The 24,884-nt window shown below is 35.0% G+C and overlaps 1 protein-coding gene and 1 non-coding gene across 2 annotated transcripts; one reads left to right on the plus strand and one right to left on the minus strand.

Moving 5' to 3' along the window:
• The first annotated feature begins 2,356 nt into the window (after nucleotides 1-2,356).
• LOC135690704 (putative phospholipid-transporting ATPase IIA) lies at nucleotides 2,357-24,832 on the plus strand. The gene is made up of 31 exons (XM_065208332.2): nucleotides 2,357-3,030; nucleotides 3,576-3,651; nucleotides 4,230-4,298; nucleotides 4,490-4,603; nucleotides 5,361-5,469; nucleotides 5,876-5,934; nucleotides 6,357-6,408; nucleotides 7,538-7,632; nucleotides 8,279-8,359; nucleotides 9,167-9,239; nucleotides 9,466-9,542; nucleotides 10,093-10,182; nucleotides 10,782-10,852; nucleotides 11,488-11,653; nucleotides 11,984-12,112; nucleotides 12,590-12,772; nucleotides 13,328-13,489; nucleotides 13,970-14,062; nucleotides 14,567-14,650; nucleotides 14,757-14,804; nucleotides 15,221-15,343; nucleotides 15,915-16,013; nucleotides 17,657-17,746; nucleotides 19,091-19,300; nucleotides 19,824-19,912; nucleotides 20,400-20,466; nucleotides 20,824-20,888; nucleotides 21,330-21,438; nucleotides 21,870-21,927; nucleotides 22,609-22,812; nucleotides 23,479-24,832. Exons 1-31 carry the CDS (start codon nucleotides 2,696-2,698, stop codon nucleotides 23,610-23,612), a joined length of 3,414 nt encoding a protein of 1,137 aa, XP_065064404.2. The 5' UTR covers nucleotides 2,357-2,695; the 3' UTR covers nucleotides 23,613-24,832.
• On the minus strand, nucleotides 17,276-17,348 carry Trnai-aau (transfer RNA isoleucine (anticodon AAU)). Its single transcript has one exon. It is a non-coding gene; the product is annotated as a tRNA-Ile (tRNA).
• Nucleotides 24,833-24,884: the final 52 nt, after the last annotated feature.

Raw genomic sequence — 24,884 nt, forward strand, 5'->3', positions numbered from 1 at the left:
CTGTAGATGTTGAAGAAGTCGGTGGTTACGATACCTAGAAATAATTTCATTCATTCATTCATTCATTCATTCATTCATTCATTCATTCATTCATTCATTCATTCATTCATTCATTCATTCATTCATTCATTCATTCATTCATTCATTCATTCATTCATTCATTCATTCATTCATTCATTCATTCATTCATTGCGCTATTGAGCTGAACAAAGGCTAGAGTTTGAACAAGGCATCGTAAAAACAGGATTATTGGTTTTCTCATTGCCAGTATCATGTCAACCAATGATTTAATTTTCAAAACAAATGTTGAATTTTTGATTCATTAACTTTGGCCTACATTCATTCAAAAAGGGGAAATATATCTTCAAAAATGCCAATTATTTAGGGTTTGCAGCATAGGTTTGCCAATTGGTTACCAGGGACTCTATTTTTCTATACTTCACTTGTTAACTTGGATAAAACGTTTTTGGTAGTGAATAGTAGGAAATGTTTCATTGGAATTGATCCATTTTCATTTAAAACCTTTTCATTTAGGGCGTGGTCAAAATTCAGGTTGTTATGGGCGTGGATAGACTCTGAAGACTATCAGCAGCTTTTTGCCTCGTATTGGGGAATCGCGTCCTTATTACTTAGGGCCTCATAAAGCTTTAAGGGGGTCTTCTTTGCATGAAAGGGGGAGGGAAAGTTCTTGGCAAAATTTTGGGTAGTGGGTCTGTCGCGAGCATATTCAAAGAAGAAACTTGTTTTGGCAAATATTTTGAGTTAGGGCATGTTTCTTAAGGTGGAGACAGTGGGCGCTTAGTTAAGAGTGAGCACTTTTTTAAGCCGGGCAATTTTTAAAACTCTCCTGATATAGTGGCAGCCTATTTGAGGGGGAGGAAGGAGGGGGCATATTTGAGGAGTTATAGTATATATACTGTATATAAATTAATCATAAACCACACCATTGTCAGCAAGGAAACAAAAAATGTTTGAAATATAGAAATACAAAACTCAGTAACCAACTGATAGCTTATTTTTTACGAAAAGCAAGGTCTTGGTAAGTAACAGTCTTTGAGTTTTTTATGAGTTCTTTTGATTATTCTAATTGAAAGCAAGCTATTTCATCTTGTCTAAAAGTGTTTATTTTGGTAACAAGCAAACCAGATGTCAAGGACAAACAAGCAAAGGTTGTTTCTGATACCTATCTTGTTTTCAAAGACAATGACATAAATGAGCATGACTTCTCTTGACATCTTTTCCTAATTTGTATCTTGAATCAGTAAAAATCTTCCTTACAGTACTGAAAACCCCTTCATAAAAGAAATTACTGTGAGCAATAAGTAGTAAAAACCTAGAAAATTTTGATAGGTTTGGAAACTGCCGGGTTCCAGTTACGGAGTCCTTCGTCATATCGGGAAAGTATCGGGAGACCCCACAGTATGCGGGAGTGTTGGCATGCATGGGGAGAAAGAGGCTCTGGTACCCTGGGTACAGGAAGAGGAATTTATCAATACCAACTTTGTGAATCAATTCTGTACAACCTTGATAAAAGAATGAATCAATGAACATGCATGCGAATCAATAACTTGCTACAACATCTACATAAATCAGACAACTCTAGCTTGAAATTCAAGATACAGCTTATCTAGAGTTTACAACTATAATTTAACCTCTGAATTTCAAGTTTGGCCACACATCTTTCATTTTCCAATACAAAGCAGTCACATGTATTGTTCACACTGCACATGTGGAGAATAGGGTTCCTAGGTGATTACCAAAATCTAGTTTTAGAACTTCTCGTTTTTGACAAGATAACTTGAAAGAACATTGGGAATATCTCAAAATGTGCTATACCAAATGAATTTATTACAAATTGGCGGAGAAATGGCCACATGAACAAAGGCTCTTTCCCAAACCTCTGTAATTTGGTCTTGGACTCTTGGCTCATACATTTCAAGTTAAAAATTGAACCCAATAATGTGGGGGGGGGGGGGGGGTCTCACAGAATAAATTTTCGTAACACATTTTTCATTTCTTGCATATATATATTTATGGCGCCTTGATCTCTGCCCAAAACAAAAAATAGAAATTTGGGAGCATGGATGCCAAAAGCTTTGCATATCGAGGGACTTCACATTATCTGTTAATAGTTTTCAATAGCACAACTTTCGATGAAGATTGTACCCTTAGGATGAATTCTGTATTCGCTCCTAATAATCCTTTCCTTGGAATATCTTCTTGTCTTCTGGGAACTTAGCCAAAAGCCTGGAAGTAAAAGAATGCTGAAAAATAACAACTGATGCACAATATTTCTTGACTTGGCAAAGGAGTGTTTGATTTCCTTTGTCAAATTTGATAAAACTCTGCGGAGGAGACTCGAATGACATCTGCAACAGGGGAGTCTACAAATTCAAGATGGCGACAGTAGTTTGTTCAGACCTCTGCGACAAGAAAATATAATTGTCATATTTGAAGCTCAGGATTGGTCATTTTCCGAATAAGAATGATTTGATTGTTCAGATCTGTTAGTTTCCATGAAGCTCTGGATTAAAATGATGTTTTGCTAGGTGCTAAATTTACCGAATCGGCCAGCGCCTTTCATACGGGAATCAAAATTCGAAGAAATCGTGGCAAAAATATTTGTAAGGAAAGTTTCGCTGCAGAAGCAGTAGCAGTAGCCGGATAGAATTAGATAGAACCGCAACTGCTGGGGATGAGCAAAGGCTATATCAAGTTGCCGCAATTTCCAGGGAGTGCAGCGAGTGAAAATACTTCAAAGTTTCGTTTTAGTGTTAGGACGCCGACATCTGAGAACGTACCTCACAGCCCAGGAACAGATCGTGAGAGCGCTAATTATATAGAAATGAGTGATGCTGATGCACCTTTAATACCCCCAAACGGGAATTTCGATGATGAAGATTATCTTTCTGAAGGAAACAGGCAAAGCTATGGATCCAACGGAAATGACAAGAACAGGAGAAAAGGAAATGGGTTTTGCAGCCAATGTTGGTGGTATCTTTGTTGTGGCTGGAAAGATTGTTGTTATAGGCAAGTATATAGCCCATTAAAAATATTCACAAACATAAAATATCTTTGAAAATATTCTGCTTGATTCTGCTATGGAAGAGTTAGATGTAATGTGCAACCCTACCATATATGATAATGTGCTAGTTACGTTGGAATTTGACAAGCATGTTATGATTTTGGGAGACACGTTTGAAAACAGTGTCAGCATATTCTATAACCATTGGCTTTTTCTAGTAGTTGACCAAGCAGTGTAAGGCTGAAACCTGCTACACCATTACTATGGAGAAATCATGAGGGGTAGTAGAGGAGGGAGGGGGGAGGGGGGCTTTTTTCAAAGACATATTGAAAAGACTATATCAAAAATACCATAGTGCACAGACAAAATAAGTAGTGCACAAACATGTACAAACCAACACAGTCATGGGAGAGAGGGTTAAAAAGCAAACATGTGCACATTATCAAACTCAGTATGATCTGGAAACATTTTTGTTTGGGTAACCTCTAGAATGTTGGCTCTTTATGAAGCATTATATGATTTTTTTATAACACAATATTTTAATTTGTAGGTTTTGTGAATCTGCTGCTAAAACGTTTGGGAGAATACCAGATTACCAACCCCGAAAAGTCTTTGTTGGGAGGCAGGTATGTGAGATTTAAAGAGAGCAGAGTTTTCAGGCATTTTCTTTATTGTATATTTTTGGGGCTTTTTCTAAGAATATGCATTTGACCCAAAATGGGCTAGGGCTCTCCTGATTGATCAGTGGTTTCATGTGAGCCGTTCTCAACACCTTTCTTGTGCACATGCTCTGATCAAATTGGCTTAAGTTATTTTTGGATTTGCTGTACTTATGCATGTCAAATGCCTTTAACTGGTGGAGGGTGCTGATGTAGGGGTTCACACTCACAAACCTCTTCTAGCTATGTCCGTGACAATCTCTACCAGCCAAAGGTTATGTTCAATTGAGACATTTGTAAGTGAAGAAACACCTTAACAAAATGGATCAGTGTCATTTGCAAAAATCTAATTTGTTTCTTAGCACCACTGGATACTTCCCAAAATGGCATTCATGTAGCATTCTTTGTCTGCCAATTTCGTATATTTCAATGATGCAAAAAGGCTTAATTTAAAGTTTCTCTATATATATTGAATGTTTTTATATTACTGCATTTTTGATGACCAATAATTTTGATTTTGGATAATTTATAACTTTCTTTTTTAGAATGCTAAAAAATTTCCAAAAAATGTTGTGAGAAATCAAAAATACAGTATATTTTCATTCATCCCATTGGTGAGTTGGCTTATTCTAATAAAGATTTCATATATATATATATATCTTTCTGTTTATCTAGAGATAGACTTTTAGATGTTAATTAAATTTCAGATTAAGAGTTTTTGAGTAAGAATTTTTCTTCTCATTTTTTTTTGTTAATGATCTTTCAAAAACGATTTGCTAAAATTGTGTATTTTGTATTTTTTCAGGTGCTTATAAACCAGTTCAAAGTATTTTTGAATATGTATTTCTTGGTTGTTGCTCTGTCCCAGTTCATCCCTGCATTAAAGATTGGATACTTATATACCTATTGGGGTCCACTAGTAAGACAAACCACAGTTTTTTAAAATTCTCATTAAATTTTAATAGATAATTCTCCTATTTATTCTATATAGCTTTGATGATCCTTCTAAGAATCCAAGAGTTTTTTTGGCTTTGTTTCAAAGCCTAAGAAACAATTTTTATTACTGTGAGACTGCTGCTAAGCTGGCTAGACAATCTTACAGACAGCAACTCCTCTAGAATCAGACACATGTTGATATCAAGATATCTTGTTGCATATAATTTGTCCAAGCAATTTCTTCCTGTGGTCAATGGTTTGTAGACGAAGCTTGTAGATTATATATAATATAGTATACAATATGAGCTTATAAAACAGACACAATTGCTTGTTACTCTGTGTGTTGAATTTGAGTTGAAACAAATTTATAAAAAATGATTATAGAACATATAAACTTTGTTTCAACAGTGAATTAATTGAAATTAATTAAGACATGATACTAAAGAGCTCTTTCTTTAAAGGGACAACAGACAGCATGGTTTATGGTTTTTCATTCATTTACTTTGACCTAAGGGTTAATCTTTGATTTTTGAATGATGAGAAACACACATTCCAAATGATACACAATGAAAGAGTCACCAAAATGAGCTCAACATCCCATAGTATGTCAGACATTGTCAAAAATTTCAAGACTTCATTTGGACCCAGTGGCAATGCATCAACAGATTGTAGTTTTCCTTTCTTAGATTGCTGTTTTCCTTGACATATTGTCAAGTGAAATATTTGATAACTTATTTCAGGGTTTTGTGATAGCAGTTACAATGGCTCGAGAGGGATTCGATGATTTTAAGAGGTTTCTGAGAGACAGGGAAGCAAACTCACAGAAATATCACAAGCTCACTTCAAAGGGTTCGTTTATAATTGTTTGTAGATTTTAAAGACAGTTGCTAAAAATTTGAATGTATTTGAGAAACTTTGGAAGGGCTCATTCAGGAGCATCAAGAAAAAATGTATGGTTGAAGTATCAATATTCTAAGATGTTGCTATGTTGCAGTTGATAAGGGAAAAGCCAACTTCTATACAATTTTGAACAACTATATCAATTATTTATAATTTTTGAGGCCCCCGTTTATATAGGTTTGTGATATTTTGAGTTATTTTGCAAGATACATTAATTTCATTTGTTACCAATTTACATGTTTATACAAAGTAAAAGTGTTCTGTACTAAAATATAATGTTTCTTGTTACTTGCTTCTTGCACTGCTATCTAGGATTATCTCAATCTTTGTGCATCTTGCATATTTTCTGTTTCAGGGACTGTTAGTGTTCCTAGTTCTGATATTGGAATTGGTGATTTAATTTATGTTGAAAAGGTTTGTACTCATCCTGTTTACCTAAGTTTAAAGTATTTTCTAAGGTTTCTGCGAATTTCAACCCTCAGTCAAAATAGGTTTTGGTTTGCAACATTCCCCAGATGGTCAGTATTTAGTTAGACCATTCTATTTTAAATTAATGCAAAATGAAATCATCTAGAACCAATCTTTTTATAATGATAGCTCAAAATACCATTTTATGATAAATAACCAGGCAGCCATCAATATTTGAAGAGTCCATTGACAATGCTGCGTGAACTCATTCACACATGGAACGTTTAGTTATTCTAAACTCTTGTTCATATCATTTAATTCAGACAATGACCAGTTTGTTGGGAGGCATTTTCAAGCTTATTTGTGAATAGATGAATGTAAAAGAATCTTGTTTCTTCAATTAAATTAATCAAGCCACTTTTCTTCAGGACCAGCGGGTCCCTGCAGACATGGTGTTTCTTAGGACAACAGACAAGTCAGGTAATTTAAAATATTTTTTGCTTTTTGTTCAAACAATTTTTTTGCATTCATATTTTATTACTCATTTGTTTCCATCCAATATATGAAAGTACGTAATAGAACTTTATAAATCTATGCTTATCAGGGAGTGCCCTTTCACAAAATTAGAGCACAACTGTGATTTGTATTATCTAAATTACGGGGTGATGTAATTTTTCTCACTGAAAGTTAGTTGTGCAAGAAGAAGGATTCACACCAATGCTTCTGAAGTTTCTGATCATCCTAACAAGCACTTCTGACAACACATAGATTGTATTTTATCAATTCGTAAAACTAACTAATGAAAGGCCCAATAGAAACGAACCTTGTTTAACAAGAATTGAAAATACAGTGGTGTGCAAAAGTTTAAGACCACGTGCCATGTTTTCCCGTTTTTCTAGGTTAACATCAAAATAACATATCTTGTTTAAAAAGCCATTCTAATACACTTCACGGGAATTTTAAAGTAAAGTAATGTTTTTTTTACGATGTGTATCAAAGATATCTTCAAAGTATATACATATGATGATAATATTTAATGCAGTATCAATTCATCGATATATACAGTGTTTTATGGAAGAAATTGCGTTTCTTCTTAATCTTTTTCCTGGTCTTAAACCTTTGCACATGACTGAATTTTCTGACGATATAAGAGAAACCAATATTATGGTTGTAACACCTTAAAAAACATTTTTAGAATTTTCAATTTTGGCTAATGAAATTACTGTAAATGCACAAAATTAGTTACATGTTTTGCAAATTGGCTGAAGTATGGCCAAATGAGCTTAGGCTTTTTCTCCATCAAATAACTGTAATTTGGTCTTCGTTTTAAAACATATGAATCAACTAAGGACAACACAAATAGTTAGAGAAACTCGATTGTTTTACTTGCGTCATCAATTTGCAACTTTCTTCTTTAGAGATGTTTCATGGTCTGGTCAATATTCAAAACTTCTAAAAATAGATTTTTAATGATATCATTATTTAATACTCTGTTTTGAGAAGTGTACATTATCTTTGCTACAAACTTTTAGGTCAATGCCTTTTCCATTCATGCTAGCCTTGACACTTGGATAACTCATTTTATTAGGGTTTTGTTTTTTTATCTCAGGCACGTGTTTCATTAGAACCGATCAACTTGATGGGGAAACAGACTGGAAACTGCGCATAGCGGTCGGTGCATGCCAGACACTTCAGGAAGACAATGTACGTCTGTATTGAATTAAAACTGTGTAATTTTCAATTTTATTTGCCTTTAGCCACATGACAGAAAATACCACCTTTACAGTTGCTGTAGTAGTCAATTTGTCTTTTTTATCGAATCTCAAATAAATTGCCTTGCTTTTTTGTCTATTTTGAGGTTTTTATGCCCTTCTTCTGTAAACAGCTTTTGTGCTCAATTCTGTTTTTTTGGAGTAATATTTGCGCTTTCGTTAAGATTGATGAATAACTAGCCAATCAGAAACGACGTTAGGTCCTTCAAGCTGCATTGTCCATAATGGCCAATGGTTGAGTTTACAGACCGCTTTAAATCAAACAATTCTTTTCAATTTTATGGAAATCTGAAGCGATTGTTTGCTTTAGGAAATTTTTAGTTTTTGAAACAGGGTAGTTTTTGAATAATGATTTATTCCAGTTCATTAATATTAAATTGCCGTTGAGAAAAAAACTTCAAAGCTAGCAATGAATTCAAAGAAACCGCGTTTTACATTTTATTGTGATAATTGCGTCAACAGATCTGGCAGTTGAAATGGCACCTCTCAGCTAATCAAATGTCACATTTTATTTGGTTTCACTTCACTAGTTTTAACATAAGTTCTATTGCACTCATATATATTGATTTTACTTTCAGGATTTGCTTCGTATAAGCTCTTATATTTATGCTGGCAAACCTGACAAGGATATTCACAATTTCATTGGAACCTATTCGAGGGTAATTAACTAATTCTGTCCGTCTGAAAAAACCTTTTGTTTTCAAACATCCCATGGAGCATGAACTCTTGAATCTTCCTGCAAAACAAAATTAAAAAAAACAATCTTCAGCCTGTTTCTATAATTGTAATGATCAGAAGAAATGTCAAAATTTTGTTCTTCCTTGCATCCTCTCTCTTCATTGTTTTCCTTTCCTCATCTCCTAAAAATTATTTGTAAGTTATAACTAAAGTATATTTTGCTCTTTGAATCCTCATCTCAACTGACAGAAAAGCTTTGTTATTTATTCGAAGGAAGCTACCCGTTATTGACTATTCCAGTTGATCTCGAATGGCTTAGGAACAACTGTATTAAAATTGGCCATGTAAATAGCAGACATTTTGAAACATAGTACTAAAGCTTTTTGTCTGACACTCTTCAGAGTATAAAACGTCAGAATATTGATTGAAACCCTACGCTAGGAAATATATATACCCAGTTGTGGATCGAAATAGGACAATCAGAAATGCGAGCACATTTCCTAGCCAAGAATTTCTGATGTTTTATATCTGAAGAATGTCAGACGGAAAGCTTTAGTATGTTTCAAAATGTTTGCTTTCTCCATAGCCGTTTTTGAATCGGTACCGCTTAATATTAAAATTACTCTTTTTAAATCATATTCATCAGCCCACTTCTGTCAATTATTTTCTTTTGGGAGCCCAAGAATGATTAAATAATATCATGAAGCACGTTCTTCTCTGATGCTCTTTTCGCTTATTCCATTAAATTTTGCTTCTTTTTAATGTATTTTTGTATAATTTGTTCATAGAGAGATGGAGACAGATCTGAAGTTTCTTTAAGTGTCGAAAACACACTTTGGAGCAATACAGTCGTGGCTTCAGGTTTGTCTGTCGATTAGAGATACGCATGTTCCCTTCCACTGACAAAATTTAATCAAGATGAATCTTGATTTCAAATCATCTGTCTCCCAGAATTTAAGCGAATGTTAAGATTCGTCTCAAATCAGAATTTTTCTTACACAAAGCAATTGTTGGTGTGTGTTATATTCTAAATAACCATTTCCTATAACCATTATATTCTAAATAACCAGTTTATTTTTTGTCATAGGTACCGCCCTTGGTGTTGTCATCTACACTGGACGCGAGACTAGAAGTGTCATGAATACATCCACCCCAGAATCTAAAGTAATCTGGTTTTTTATGTTTATTCAATTTTTAACCAAATTTTAACCCATAAAACAGTAGCTCTTTTGATTTATTTGCAAAGTTCATTTGCAATTGAAGCCAGGTAAAAGTTTCAGCATACGCTCATTTATATGATACAGGACTAAAAAAGAGTTGCCTGGCATGAGTTTCAAATCTTTGATTGATTGATACGTAAGGCACACCCCAAAGTTCTGACCAATCAAATTGTAAAAAAATGCCATGAAAGGCAACTTTCTGAGTTGTCTAGGATTATCGCAGCAAATTGTTTGATTTTTCTGAACTAGCATATGGTAATTCGGCGAAACATTTTTTTGAACCAATAACAAACGCTTTGAATTTTGAGGATTCTGTACTTGATGCCACCCAAATAGATAACACAAGGTGTTCCCCATCCCACTCATTTCTGTTGACTTCCCTTTTTTAGCTTCTGTTGATGACATTGCCCCCATATGGCTGGAATTTTGCATTATTTTCCTGTGTATCTTTTATCTTTGCATATTGTAACATTGTCTTTTGTTGTTCCTTTCAGTTTGGTCTTACCGATATTGAAATCAACAATTTCACAAAGCTGCTCTTCATTCTAACAATTGCACTTTCTCTCGCAATCATGGGCCTAAAGGTTTGTTTTCCCACACCTAATATTTTTAAATATGATCTGTGATGACCTATTTTCTAGTTAACTATTCTTTGTTGATTTACTGCGAAGCACGATTCAACATAACATTGCTAGCTTCAACAAGACATTTAGCTTAGTTGTTGGCTGAAATTAGCGAACTGTTATTGTGTTGCCCGGCTTCTCACGTACACGGTGACTAGTTCTTCGAGCTGAAATCACCTCCAACCCGTGTGTTCTGACGACCATTTGCATAGATTTTCGTAGCAATGATAAAAGTAACAACTTTTATGAGTTCATGACAAAGAGCAAATAAAGCTTACTGAAACTCCTCAGAGTATGAAACATCGGATAAGAATTATCGAAAAGGTGTTTTGATTTTTATTTCTTTCAATGTTTATGCTCTAAAAGAGTGTCGGACAAAGTCTACTTAAGTATGCTCTGTTTCCGCTTTCCAAATCATTTTAAAATTATATTTCAGTAAAAATTTTCTTGTGAAAACATTTTTTAGCTTATTTTCAAATGAAGGAAATGTAGGAGAGGGGGGGGGGGCTATCGTAGAGTTTGTTCGTCTCATGCTACATGTCATTACCTTTCTCGTTTAGGGTTTCACTGGTCCGTGGTGGAGATACTTCTTCAGATTCGTTCTTCTGTTCTCTTACATCATTCCCATCAGGTTGGTAACATTCGAATTTTTTATTTGTTTTCATTTTTACGTAACATCTTTGAATATTAACGTTTGTTGAAGTACTAAAGAGCGTCTCTCTTGTCACATTTTGCCAGTACTATATGCTGCTGTAGCTTCTATCTTTCATTTTGAAAATTTGGGAAAAATTTTTGAAATTTGGTACATTTTAAACTGTCCACATGTGTTATGTTATTAAGTTGTTTTTGCAAAGCATATGGATTCAACATGCAGGGACTGCAAAAACGGGCAAGGGGAAATCAAGGGTTTAATTATTCCCAATAATTCCAAAAATGTCCTTAAAAACTTACAATGAACTATCTTGCTCGTGATTTTCAGCAATTGAAGCTCTCAAATTTTTTAGCTCCCCTCCACCCCACCACCAAGTAATATGCTCTCCCTGATATCCAGATCCAGTGTAACCGCATCGAGTAAAATAACTATGATATCTTAATACCTTAACATTTGCAAAATATTCAAAATACCATTCTCTGAAAATAGTCCTAAAGATAGTAGGACTATAGAGTTGTTTTCAATATTTAAATGTTTTGTTTTGAAATCCATCAGCAAGGAGGCAATTTTCTTTGCATCATCGCATATTTTGACAATCTTTCTCTTCCTTGCAGTTTGCGTGTGAATTTGGACATGGCCAAGCTGGTATACTCCTGGATGATAGGCCGGGATGACAAAATCCCAGGAACAGTGGTGCGAAGCAGTACCATACCCGAGGAACTTGGCAGGATCAATTACTTGCTTTCGGACAAAACAGGCACATTAACCCAGAACGAAATGGTAAGTTTATATATGTCACTCAACTGTGGTATGTGTTTACCACCGATCTAAAGAAAGATTTTCTAACCAATATTTTGCAACTGTGCTTTTTAATACTGTTTATATATTGTGATTTTTATATTTATAATGTTTTCTTAATTAGCCCTGTTCAAATCTGTTCATTTTGAGAATATGAATTTTATTTTGCTCAATTCGTTTTTAAATACAGTGGATACCTACGTATGAAATTACCAAATTCTTCGTCACTGCATTCAGACATGCTTCCTTTTCCTAAAACAAATGTTACCTATTTTTTGTTTCTTCTCTCATTTTCCATTTTATCTTGTGTAGGTCTTCAAGCGACTTCACTTAGGAACAGTGTCGTTCGGATCAGATTCAATGGACGAAGTTCGATCTTATTTGCGGTCAATGTATGACCAATCCAGTGAAACTCCATCAGCGAAAAAGTCGGGCACCAAGGTAAAGAATTTCTGAATTTTGAGCCTGATAGCTATGTATTAAGAATGCAACATTTTACAAAGCTCTTCTTATTTCCATATCTTTCACCAATCCTTTAATTTTACAAACCTTCATCATTAAGTTTCTATTGAATTTAAAGAACTTTGCATTGTTAAGTTCGTTGTTCTATTTTGTAATAATATTTATGAAAAAACTTTACCGGTTTCAGAAAATTTTATTTTCATTCTGACATGGGAAAATTTCAAATTCTTTCGAAACGTGTCAACAATTAAACAATAAGAAAAAATTATTGTTTAAAGAATAGTACCGAAAGATTTAATAGCACCGAGGGAATTCTCAGCCGTCTCCGAAAATCCCATGAGCTCTATGTCGCAGGAACCAATGCAAATTATCTTATTCCCATGAGTAATTGATATTTGACAACTTTATTCCCAAGGGATCGCAAAACCTCTGATGATTTCGAACTAAAAATTTTAGATTCGCAGAAATGTCGTGACTAGAGTACAGGAGGCTGTGAAGGCGCTTTCTTTGTGTCACAACGTAACGCCTGTTGTTGATGAGATGGAGGAAAATGCAGCGGTTGCCAATGGTGATGACATTGAAATGGCGACCAAAGGCGATGCTGGAACAGTTAGTTACCAAGCAGCCAGTCCAGACGAGGTTCGCATAACTAACAATATTTCATTGCATAATTTACCAATAATAATTTTAGCTGAAGGAAAACAGACATTGAAGACCAGGTGCATGTCGGTAGAGACGTAAGGGGAAGAATGACGCGTTCTATTGGTTCCTTGACAAGTCATGATACAACATCTATAGAATAGACTCGTTCGTTTCATTTACTCTGATGACGGCCTGTATGCCGAGGCGAAATATTAGTATTCACTTAATTTGATATATCTTGAAAATTTATCTTATTACATTGAATTCTCATCGCCGTTCTGCTTTGTTTTTGAATTTTATCTTCGTATTTCTATTATACTCATTGTAGGATTCACAGAATCCGGCGGACAGCCTATCCTGCGCTTCTTCCTTCTCACAAATTTATAGAATAGCCACGACATATTTTAAATAGCAAATAACGAGTGTTGTTTTATCATCTTATTTATTGCAAATACTAATCATTATTATAATGATTGTCATAACCTATGCTGATATATTTGGTCTTAATAGAATTTTCTTTTATCGAAACCAAGATTTTCTGTCTTTATTCAGGTTGCCCTCGTGCTATGGAGTGAAAGCGTTAGTGTGACATTAATCAGTCGCGATTTGACTTCAATGAAAATCAAAGTTCCTTCAGGACAAGTTCACAATTTCATAATTCTTCAGACATTTCCTTTCACATCAGAAACAAAAAGAATGGGCATCATTTTAAGGGTAAGGACACCATTTGTTTGTAATATGCTTTCTAGTTCTATGCCTTTGAAAAAAGTGATTATTTTCAGATAGTACTTCGCAAAAAATATTGGGGAAAAACATTGCATCGCACAAAAATGCATTCTACATTAAGGCAGTGGCAGATTTTTTTCTTATAAGATTGCATTGCTGCGAAATAATTATTTCGATTATCGAAATTAGAATCTAAACTTAGGAAGCTTATTTTAGAATTTAAAAATATTTTTTAGAGCACGGTAATTTACATAGTATTAGTAGAGGCAAGGTAACGGGATGTAGAGAAAGAATAAGATATATGGAAAAATTCAGCTTCAGTTTTTAGAGAATATGTTTATATAAACACCCTTTAAACTTAATAAGTGAAGAAACAAATATATATATTATTAATGGAATTTCTTAAAAATGACTGTGAGATATCGGTTCCATTGTTCTCTCTTGGAGACCCTTTATTTACAATTTTAGGAGGAAAAAACTGGAGAGATAATTTTCTACATGAAAGGCGCTGATACGGTGATGAACAGCCGCGTTCAATACAACGACTGGCTGGAAGAGGAGGTACAATAACGATCTTTTCTGCTTTCTTTCTTGCTCACTCGGTTGTCATGTGAGACCAGTTTTCTTTAGTGGTCCATGGTGTTTGCTGCTCCGAATCTAACAATTAAAGTTTTTAATGTCTCTCGACGAGTTTCTTTTTAGCTGCTTTAAGGTTTGGTACAGGCAATCTAACTTACTGGGAAAGTATAGGCTTTTCGAAAGGAAATTAGCTGGGGAACAAGTCTTTATATAAAGCAAAGGACAACAGCCTGTTGTTTAAGGAGACCTAATAGAAAGTCTATAGGGCTGGGGAGAGGAGCAATAGGGCTGGGGAGGGGGGCAAAGTCATAGTCTTATCGTGTTGCTGGTGAGGGTACTATGATAACAGCTGTACCATGGTAACATAGAAAGCAATCACTGGTAACCCTTGGATGACAACTGTGTCATTTGGAAAAGTGCCCTGATTGAGCAATTTGATCTTACTAATTAAAGAATTTGTTTTTGAGTGATTCACTTCTGTTCCAGTGTGGCAATATGGCAAGAGAAGGACTCAGAACTTTAGTCGTCTCTAAGAAAGTTCTCACTCAAGACCAGTATGATGATTTTGAGGTCAGTTGTTTTTTCTTCCTCCCTTCCCCAATTTACAAATCGAAATTGATAATTTTTTTCATCTATTGATGGTTTTAGTATAATTGAAACTTTTTTCTTTTTCTAGTATCGTTATACGCAAGCTAAACTGGCCATGGAAGACAGAAATGCAAAGGTAGAAGAAGTATTCCTGGTTTACTTTTTATTGTCCTTCTGCTCGTTAGGTTGTTTATTTAAGTGTTTGTGTTTTTCTTCGGTCATTAATGATGCTACATTTTCCATATCTGTTGGTTTTGATAAAATTCACTCGTTTAAAAGATATACCATTTCCTTTGGCACTCTTCATCAGATGCTGAATTACCTTATATATTCGGAAAAAGTAAGTGCCTTCAAAATGCGATAAAAATTTGTTTTTTTGGTTAGTGACAACAAGTTGGAGCTCAAACGCATGAGACAACACAGTAAAAGAGTATCTTAGTATCCGATATAGTTCAATATGAGAGTATTTGTGTTACCTTTCGGTTGTCTGACTGTACTTGAAAATAAACAAGAATAAACACATGGCGATAACTTATTTTTTTATGATTTTAGGTACTTGCAGTTCAGGAAAGCCTTGAATATGACATGGAGCTTCTGTGTCTTACTGGAGTGGAAGACAAGCTGCAGGTTGATGTTAGGCCGACCCTAGAGCTTTTGAGAAATGCAGCCATTAAGGTAGGATTGTTTGTCATCTTTCTGGTGGAGATTTCTTTATATAACTTGTCTTTTAATTAGAGGTAATCTGGTGTTCCTAATAATTATGTTTGGTCATTGATTAAGCCAATTTACAGAAGGTTGATTCTCCTGGAAACTGTCCTCTGAATTTGTTAAAACAATCCTCTCTTATTTGAACTTCACAAAAATCGATTCATTTCTGAAAAATCAAATGTTTTTCTTACATTTAAATTGAATAGTGTAGAGTTATAAAGTTTCATTGACAAAGCTAAAGTTGTGAATTAACTTAATTGGCACGACGTCTTTTGCTTACAAGGGACAATGATATGAAGCGTAGGAGCGAAAATCCTCAATTAATGTCTTATTGTAGACGATCTTTTTCGAGTCAACAGTCATTAACCTAAAAATATTGAAACGACATATTCCCCTAGTCTTGAATCACTGGCTGCCATCGGCCAAGATCGTTTCAGCGGACGATTTTCCGAATTTCACGCCCCTCCATTGAAAACCACTCGCCTTATTTCTTTGATGTGTTTTAGATTGAATTTTCGATGAATCTTACTCTCCGCAGATTTGGATGCTGACTGGCGACAAGATGGAAACCGCTACATGTATTGCACAAAGCTCTAGACTGGTTTCCAAAACACAGAGCATATACCCCTTCAAAGCAGTGAGTATTGCGTGGAAGTTGTATCATACCAATGTTTCTATTGCATTTGTGTGCATGATATGATTAACACAGGCATCTAATGCCTGCCAGTTGGAAGAGAAGGTATGAGCAAACTAAAGATTTATCCTAGGCACACACGATAGATTTTAGCTGAGCTAAATGGCACGAGTAACATTTAGCTCAGCCATTTGCCTCATGTTACCCTGGGTACCAGACTCACTATTGGTACCCAGGGTAGCCTCATGTGTGCGGCGGTTTTTTGTGTGAATTTTGCCTTACGAGCCGAATTTTTAGATATAAAACCAGTTTGATATTTTTGGTCACTCCTGGCAGTTTGTTCATCGTATGCATCGCTTGTAGGATAGAATTTAGGCGTCTGAAGCCATCTTCAAATACACTCTTTTTTTATAAGAACCAGTAAATTTAAGTTCAGGCTGACTGTTCTTAATTTTTTCGAAAATCTGAGGCAGGATTGTTCTTAATTTGTTCTTAATCTAATAGGGTGTAAGCAATGCGAGTGCTAGCTTTTTTGCTCTAAGGAGGTGTTCAGGCCTCGTTTGCCAACAAAGTGAGTGAGACAACCTTCATTTGCGGAAAAGTTTGAATATTGACCGAAAAAGCACCCAAGCTCAGCCTCAGATTGTTCTTAATTTGTTCTTAACTTTTGACCAATTTTGAGGCTCGTGTTCTTATAAAATTGTTCTTATAAAAAAAAGAGTGTAGATCATCGCTGAATTCTATTCAGCTTTCTTTCAAAAGTTGCGAGAAGAACTTTCTTGTTTGGTTCAACCAAAGATTTAGTTTAAGAAAGAAAGTTATTATAATGTGCATGCTCTCAAATTGCTCTCAAATTTGATTCATCTACTTGTATTTAATGTGACTTGAAAAATACGGTCACTTTTTATTTCAAAACACCTAAAGAAAACTCCATATGTGAGCTAAGCTATCGAGATAAGTGTCCCGATTCTAGAATTCTAGCTTATTTGTTATACAACTGAACTGAGGTAGAAACAGGAACAACTACAGAATAGGGAGCGAATTTTTCAAAATTGATCAAGCATTGAAATAAATGAATTTATTTTTTTGGTGAGATTACAAACATCCATGTAGTCTAAAGACAAAAGTAGACCTCTTTTGTTGATGCCCACTTTGGGTAGCGTTAAAGGCGGGTGGTGAAGCTAATTCGGATGTTTTAGAGAAAAGTAAAAAAATAAAACTTTAGGGAAAAGTCCATGAAGAATGTTTTTTGGAAGGAAAAGAACTGGCCAGTGTGGGTCTCGAACCCACGACCTTAGCGTTATTAGCACCACGCTCTACCGACTGAGCTAACCGGCCGTTGTATTGACCGGCAAGATTATTTTATCTTAATAAATTACCGAAAATCCTCGAATAAGCTCCGGGGGGCTTATTTGCAAAAATAATTTTTTGGTGGGGCTTATTCGAGGGGGAGGGGGGCTTATTTCAAAGTTAAGTCGCTTTTTTTGCTTTTTGGTCTCCACTGAAAGGAAGTAAGTAATCCAATAGCTATTGCCCTGTGGGGGCTTTCTTGAAATAAGATATTATTCTGCAATTATGCTTCCCTCAAATGGGGGCTTATTCGAGGGGGGCTTATTCGAGAATTTACGGTATGGTATCTTTTGCAGGTAACTAACAGGTCAGAAGCTCATCTGGAACTAAACTCATTCCGAAGAAAAGGCGATCATGCGCTAGTTATCAAAGGAGATTCACTTGAAGTAAGTTTCTAGCATTGCTTTGCCGGCAGGGTATAATATTTTATAAGCGGTTTAGTTCTTTGAAGAAAATGATATCACAAAAATACCTCTAAAGTAAAACACCGAGATTTCAAGGTAGAAACTTTTGTAGAAAATTTGTGCATTCCATTCACGTAGAAAGTTGTATGTTTCTTTTAAAAAAGGGGTGTAGTAGGAAGTACAATTGGTCCCTTTTTGCATTGCCAATAACAAGAGCGCTCGGCCCATCAATCAATTTCCACCCCATCAATTTCCTTATGGATGTCTTCCCGGTAAATATGCAATAGGCATCTGCTTTACAGACTACCCTCGTTTTTATCGGACAAGATAACTTTGACCAAGGCTTGATGCTCTAATTTTGTGGAGTATGGATCTCAAGAGATGTGTTCTTATTTCATGTTGATTTTTCTATAATTGCCTACTATCGATTTTTCCCAAGGCCAATAAATAACAGGTTTGAAACACCTTTGTAGTAGCACGGCCGATCAACTGATAAATTCAGCTATGTTATCTTAATAGTATATTACTTTTCCAAAGCACCGTGTGTTTTATAATTGTTTGCCTTATGCTGGGCAAGTTCGTATGTTGTTCGTATTTTTTGGCAAATCGAGTTTCGGTATTATTGAAAAGTGTCTTCTTATTTCAAAAAAGATTATATGGTCTCTCTCAGGGGCGAAGTCATAAAAGATTTTCAGAGAGGTACAATGCCTGCCAAAAGTCTTGGAACACTGACATCAATTTCCAAGGTCAAAACCAATCATCCCCCTCTCCCCCACGGAACAATGTTGGTTTACTATCAAACGGGTTAGGATTTTAGGAAGCACTTTCTTTTGCGCTTCTTTTATGATATTTCTCTAAATCATCAACATTGTTTGAGGGGGAAGGGGGCGGAAGTAGCAATTTTTTTTCATGAAAGGAATGGAAGATATCAAATGCAGCGTTAATTGGTGGGTGTTCCAAGTACTTTTGGCAGGCATTGTACATTAATGCCTTTTTGCCGACAAAAAGGGTGTGTCTCTCTCTTCAATGGTGTGGTCATAAGATAAATACTCTTATATGCTGCTTTTATGCGTTTCTATTCAAAAATTCATACTTTAGTGACATACTTTGAAAGTTCAACTCTTACAGAAATGTCAAAACGTTACAATTATTGCAAAAAGGTTACAGGATGAGAAAAAAAATCTTCTTTTGCTCGGTGAAATTTTCTTTTATACCAACGAACAAAGTGTTAGGGGGTACAGCGCCCCCGTACCCCATTTAGAAGACCCCCTGTCTCGTATTATTTGTTGATACCACTTATTCAACAAGACATCGTTTTTTGTTCAGGTTGTTCTCAGGCACTACGAACATGAATTTATGGAGTTAGCAGTTCTGTGTCCCGCCGTGGTTGTATGTCGTTGCACACCAACCCAAAAGGCCGAGATTGTCAGGCTCCTGAAGATTCATACTGGGAAGCGCACATGCGCAATAGGGGATGGCGGAAATGACGTCAGTATGATACAAATGGCTGATGCTGGCATTGGTATTGTTGGCAAAGTAAGATCCCCTTTTAAAAAATTATTCATTTATTCATAGAACCGTTTTGCTTTCTGCTAAAGCTTATAAGTGAAATTTTTTGGATCTGTATTAATGCTTTTCCTTTCATATTCTTTCCAAGTATGTTTTTTAGGGGATGTCAGGGACTACTTTTGCCCCCCCCCCCCGTTTTTTTACGTTTTACGTTTCTGTTGTTTAATTATAGCTGTGATACTGGGATTTCGCCATACTGTACAGCATTATAGACTCTCCAAGACATCATTTATTTTCTGAAGAGCCTGATACCATTTTGCCTAATACAGTTCGCCTAGATTTTAGAACCTTGGTTGTAATGTATTGTAATTTCTCAAACCACCAAGGGTGGTGCACTATCATGTTTGATTATGACCACAGAATAGATTATGGCTCATGTTGCACAAGCAGTGCTTGTATATGGATTAGAAAATGTGATGCCATCTTCATGTGCCATTTTTTGTGAAATTCAAGCTCGCTATCCACGTAATATCACTGGCATTTTTTCTAGGAAGGGAAGCAAGCCTCCCTTGCAGCAGATTTTTCTGTCACGCAGTTTAGTCACGTGGGCAGACTCCTGATATGGCATGGTAGAAATAGGTAAGATATTAGCATTTCACTGTGAAGATGCCATCTAACCTTTACTTTTATATTCAATCGTTGATGAAGTTTGAATTGTATCAATTTACTTAGCAACGCCTAAATGGTAATTTGTAAAGTAATTTTAACTTGCAGTTTGAATACGTTTGTTTTTGTCATTCTGATTTGATAAAGATTATTTTTATGCCGCAGTTTGCCGCAATATCTCATTTTTCCACTAAAATGAGCATCTCTGAGTCTGATTATAGTAACTTGACCCCAAGGACCTTTTTTGCAAATAATCTTAGGTCAATGTAGATAGCAGACTAGTGTAGTTAAAATGCCATTGGCATTTAGATACAGAGACAATTGCTCTTAGTTTGACTTTAGCAAGGATGTTTCCAAAATAATGGCCCATTTCTGCAAGTGTTGTTTGTACCTTATATGCATCTCTCGACAACTAATTAGTCAATTATCTTGACATCGTTTTCTCTCTTTTTGTACTCAGCTACAAACGATCTGCATCTCTCAGCCAATTTGTCATCCACAGAGGGCTGATCATTTCAGTTATGCAGGTAAATCTATCTTCTTGTTTGATTCGAAGCATTGATTCTCATTTAAATCTACCCAACGCAACTCTTGCTAATTTCTTTATGCTTCTAAAGCATTTTTTAATCTTTAAATTGTATTTAAAAAGTCGCACGGCTTATAATCAGTTCAAAACGTCGAAAGAGCTCTTAAATGCTTTGAAAAATATGTTTGTATTTTCTGTTATATTCACGATTGCAAATATAAGCTTTTAATGTAAGAAATTTTTTAATCTTGTCACTTTCTACTTCAATTGATACTTTCTTTATGGTAATGGAATTTATTCAATAATATGGAATAATTGTTTACCTTCGTGTTTACATTGTTTACCCTTTGCATTTCAGGCCGTGTTCTCTTTGACATTTTTCTTCATCTCTGTTTCACTTTATCAAGGATTTCTTATGGTTGGGTAAGTTTAAGTACAATAAACCTTTTCCCAAGCTTCTAAACAAACATAATGAACAAATCAACGGATTATTTTTGCCAGCATCGTGTCTTGAATCTTTAGCCTTCTTTTTTGGTATTTTTAATCTGACTTCATAGGCCTGATAACTGTAATAGGTTTGAGATTGTTGCCTTTTCTCCTTTGATTTGCTTTCATTAAAATGCTGGTCTGGGTTAAGAGTGTTAAATTTTGCTTAAGGAATCGCGAGTTTTCAGAATCACCATGATTATAATAGGAGCTGCTTTTGAAATTTCCCTGGCAAACAATCATCTTTCAATATATTTTATGAATAATGTTTGCCTTTGGTGTGGCTTAAGATTCAAGTAAAGCCAGGCTTGCTCAAGGGGTTCTGTCTTTAAAATACAAGTCAGATATCTCCTCTAATATTGAATTTTCTTATTTTAGCTACGCAACAGTGTACACAATGGGGCCTGTATTTTCGCTTGTTCTCGATGAAGACGTCAGTGACGAAATAGCAATGCGATACCCAGAGCTGTATAAAGATCTTGTCAAGGTAACATCACGCTTATAACCTTATTCTTCTGTATCAGAATCATTTTTCACTAACTCATTCACTTGAAACTAATTGTTCACTCAAGAACAGCCTCACAAATCTACGATTTCTACATGTCATTTCCAAAACCTATTCCAAATCGTTCTTTTTTATGGAACGTTTATTTTTAAATTAACATTTTGATTTTTCCCCTAATTTACAATCAGGGTTCTAGCTAGCACGGTCCTGTCTGAGCTGAAAGATTATCCTCTATGAAAATTTGATTATTTTTTTTGTTTTTCATGATTATCAAGTCTCTCTGAAATATTCAGTTTTGCTTTCACTGGTTGTCAAATTCTTTGCCAAATGAATTTTAGGTTTTTAATTCAACTTCATATTTATTTAACTCAGAAAAACTGTGTGTGCCTTAAGAAAGAATTTTTTTATTTCAGGGTCGGATTTTATCGTACAAGACGTTCTTCTTATGGTTGCTAATCAGTATATATCAAGGTATTGCGAGCAGCTTTACTTCTTATCCTTAAACAATTTTATAAGTCATCATTGTCAAGTATGTACAGTCATGGGATATGTCTCCAATATCAGCATCAAAATTCTGTCTTTGCATGTATTCTAGATAAAAAAATTAGCTTTATCTCAAATATTTATCTCCAAAATTGAAAAATGTTTACTTTTATGCTTTCTAATTTTTTTAAAAAATGATATCTGTAGCAAATACATCGCGTGATTGATTGCATCAATTTTTTGTCGCCTTATAATAGTTTGCGAGTGAAGGAAATATATTGTCATTTATGTTACGTTCTAGGTTACAATGTGGCATATCAATGAATCAGTGCCAAAAATTCCAGGGCCAACTCTCTCATATGCCAATTTGGATGGGTTTTTGAGGGGAATAAGTTATAAGAATGGGTCCAAATTTCTCAGTCAAAATCTGTGAATGGCTATATTTTTACCTTTAAAAACTTGTTTGGGGGAATGGTTAGCTGTTTATTATGCTATAAACATATTTTGATTTATTATGCGCTGTGGCTATGCAAGTCTGGTCTGGGAATCTCTTGGTCTATGGGTGGATCTGCACACACCCCTGTGCAAACCTACTACAAGTGCTCCCGGACCAAAGTATTTAGCTTGTACCTGTGGCACTGATAAGCTGACAATGGGTTTCTGTTACAGGTGGCATTATAATTTTTGGCGCACTTCTATTGTTTGAAGATGACTTCATTCACATCGTATCAATTTCCTTCACGTCTCTCATTTTAACTGAGCTCTTAATGGTTGCCTTGACGATACGAACCTGGCATTGGCTTATGGCTGTTGCTGAAGTATGCTCCCTCGCAGTCTACATTGCATCAGTGGTCGTTTTACGAAAATATTTCGGTAAGTAGTCAAACTTTCGTCACTTTTTACGCGTCTTTTGTTCAAATGAATTTTGGAAATCATGTTTTATTTTCAGCGAGGGGGTGTCACTGTCATAGTGTTGAAAATTTCGGCGTGATAAAGGAACATCTTGTCTGCATATGTTAAGCCCGCTTCTATCTATTACAGAACACATTATTAAGTTTTTAGGATTCAAGGGCAATAGGCCATTGTATTTTACTGAAGAGATTCAAAATGTATTTCCAGTTCATAATTATGCAGTAGATGTGGCAAACTTACCCTAAGTCTAACACTTCAGCATCCCAAAATACACCCTTATAAAATTAATTTGTTTTCTTTTATATTTTGCTTCAATTGAACGGTACGATATAAGCAAAGCAGAACAAATTATGGAAGTAGGCATGGTTATAACCTGTCACATGCCAACCCCATTCCCCTCGAAGTAAATGTCAGCTACGTTTAGGCTTTGGAGAATCTATTGTTTCGAGGTTTTTCAATTCAGCTGGAAATTTAGCGTGTTCAAGCAGAAAAATGCTTGTAAAAGTTAAAAGCAATTGAAATAAACACCAGGCTATCGCCTAGTTTCAGTGCCTGTAACAAACCATTAATTTCAGTTTGATTATTGCGTTGCTATAGAAATAAAGAATTAAATTTTGTTTTCTTTAGATGAAATATTCTTCACATCTGGTGCGTTTTATTGGAAAGTGACTGTTATCACGCTGGTCAGTTGTTTACCTCTGTACATTCTTAAATTTCTTCGAAGAAAGTTCGCGCCGCCTAGCTATTCAAAATTGTCATAAAATTAAAAAATATTAATGTTACGATTCAAATGTATAGCAAAAAATGTTAATTGATAACAAGAAGCAGCTAATTTTATTTGAATTGAAGGCAATAGTGAATAATATTTGAAGCAAAATAAATGGTTTTGAGTGAATTGTGTTAGCAATAAGAATAAGATGTTAGTTTATGTCTGGAAATAATATGAAAATGTGTCAAAGTATGTATAGCAAAATAATTAGACAAATTAACTGAATTTTTAGTCTGGTTGACCAAACAGCTTTTGTCGTCACAAGTTATGTCAAAATACCTATTTATTTTTTAGTTAAATGACTCCTTTAAAGGATTATAAGCTTGAGTATATACTGAATTAATTCCGAAGGTGAAATAATATCATGAACCTATCATCCGACGTACTGTATATTGCCAAACAAATGTCTTTTAATACTGACCCTTTGTAAATTAAATGCAATCCCAGTGAAAGAGAAGCGAAGGACACCATACACCCCGCTTGAGTCAGTTTGGCTGTTATTTATATCTGCTACCCTCCTTCCAAATTCACTTGTGTATTTGTCACACTTGTGTCCAGGTTACATCCAAAATTTGATACTAAAACGCTGCAATATTTTATATCATTCGCAGTAATATAGGCATTATCGAGTTTCCAAGTATTTTGGACGATGACAGAATTATACCTAAGACGAAGTTATTTTTCTCCAGCAATATTTCTAGAAAGATATTTATTTAATAGGTCTTTAAAAAGGCAGTCGAAAAGATGTGATTCGTTCAATCAACAACTGAAGGTGTTACAAAATTGGTCGTTGTTTGTAATTCAATGAAACATGTAGCATAATAAGAAGTTAGCTCGCCAGAATGTTAACAAGGAAGCATAATTAGAAGTTAGCTTGCCATTTGTAATATACAGTGTATTGGCCTACTGTGTATGGACTAATGTACATCTGTCAGTTTTCATGTTAAAATCAGGTACGAAATAGCGTGACGTATTTACGAGTAAAACAAGAGCGTATGAAAAACAGGCTTAATATCTCTATTTTAGTCAGCCTGTTTTATTTATGATGTCGCCATGCTACAATGGCCTAAATATTTAAGTGAAGTTGTTTTTTTGTTTTTTTTGTTGATTTAAAGGGTGTACCAGCACTGTATGAAAGAAAAATAATTGATAGATGTAGCGAAATTGCGAGCAACTGCGATTTTATTTTGATAACTGATGTCTCAAAAGTCAGTGCCATTTTTCTGTTTTCGAAACCTAAATTTGTAGTTTGCCCGCATAAATT

This window comes from Rhopilema esculentum, chromosome 4, assembly GCF_057945365.1.
Source record: "Rhopilema esculentum isolate cy_ngs chromosome 4, ASM5794536v1, whole genome shotgun sequence".
Classification (NCBI taxonomy): Eukaryota; Metazoa; Cnidaria; class Scyphozoa; order Rhizostomeae; family Rhizostomatidae; genus Rhopilema; species Rhopilema esculentum.

What these genes read in the sequence shown, in the direction of transcription:
- LOC135690704 (XM_065208332.2), top strand. Translation starts at nt 2,696, where the DNA reads ATGAGCAAAGGCTATATCAAGTTGCCGCAATTTCCAGGGAGTGCAGCG. An exon ending in GCATATACCCCTTCAAAGCA is followed by an intron (nt 16,014 to 17,656) that starts GTGAGTATTGCG and finishes TATCTTTTGCAG; the next exon opens with GTAACTAACAGGTCAGAAGC. An exon ending in GCTAATCAGTATATATCAAG is followed by an intron (nt 21,928 to 22,608) that starts GTATTGCGAGCA and finishes TTTCTGTTACAG; the next exon opens with GTGGCATTATAATTTTTGGC.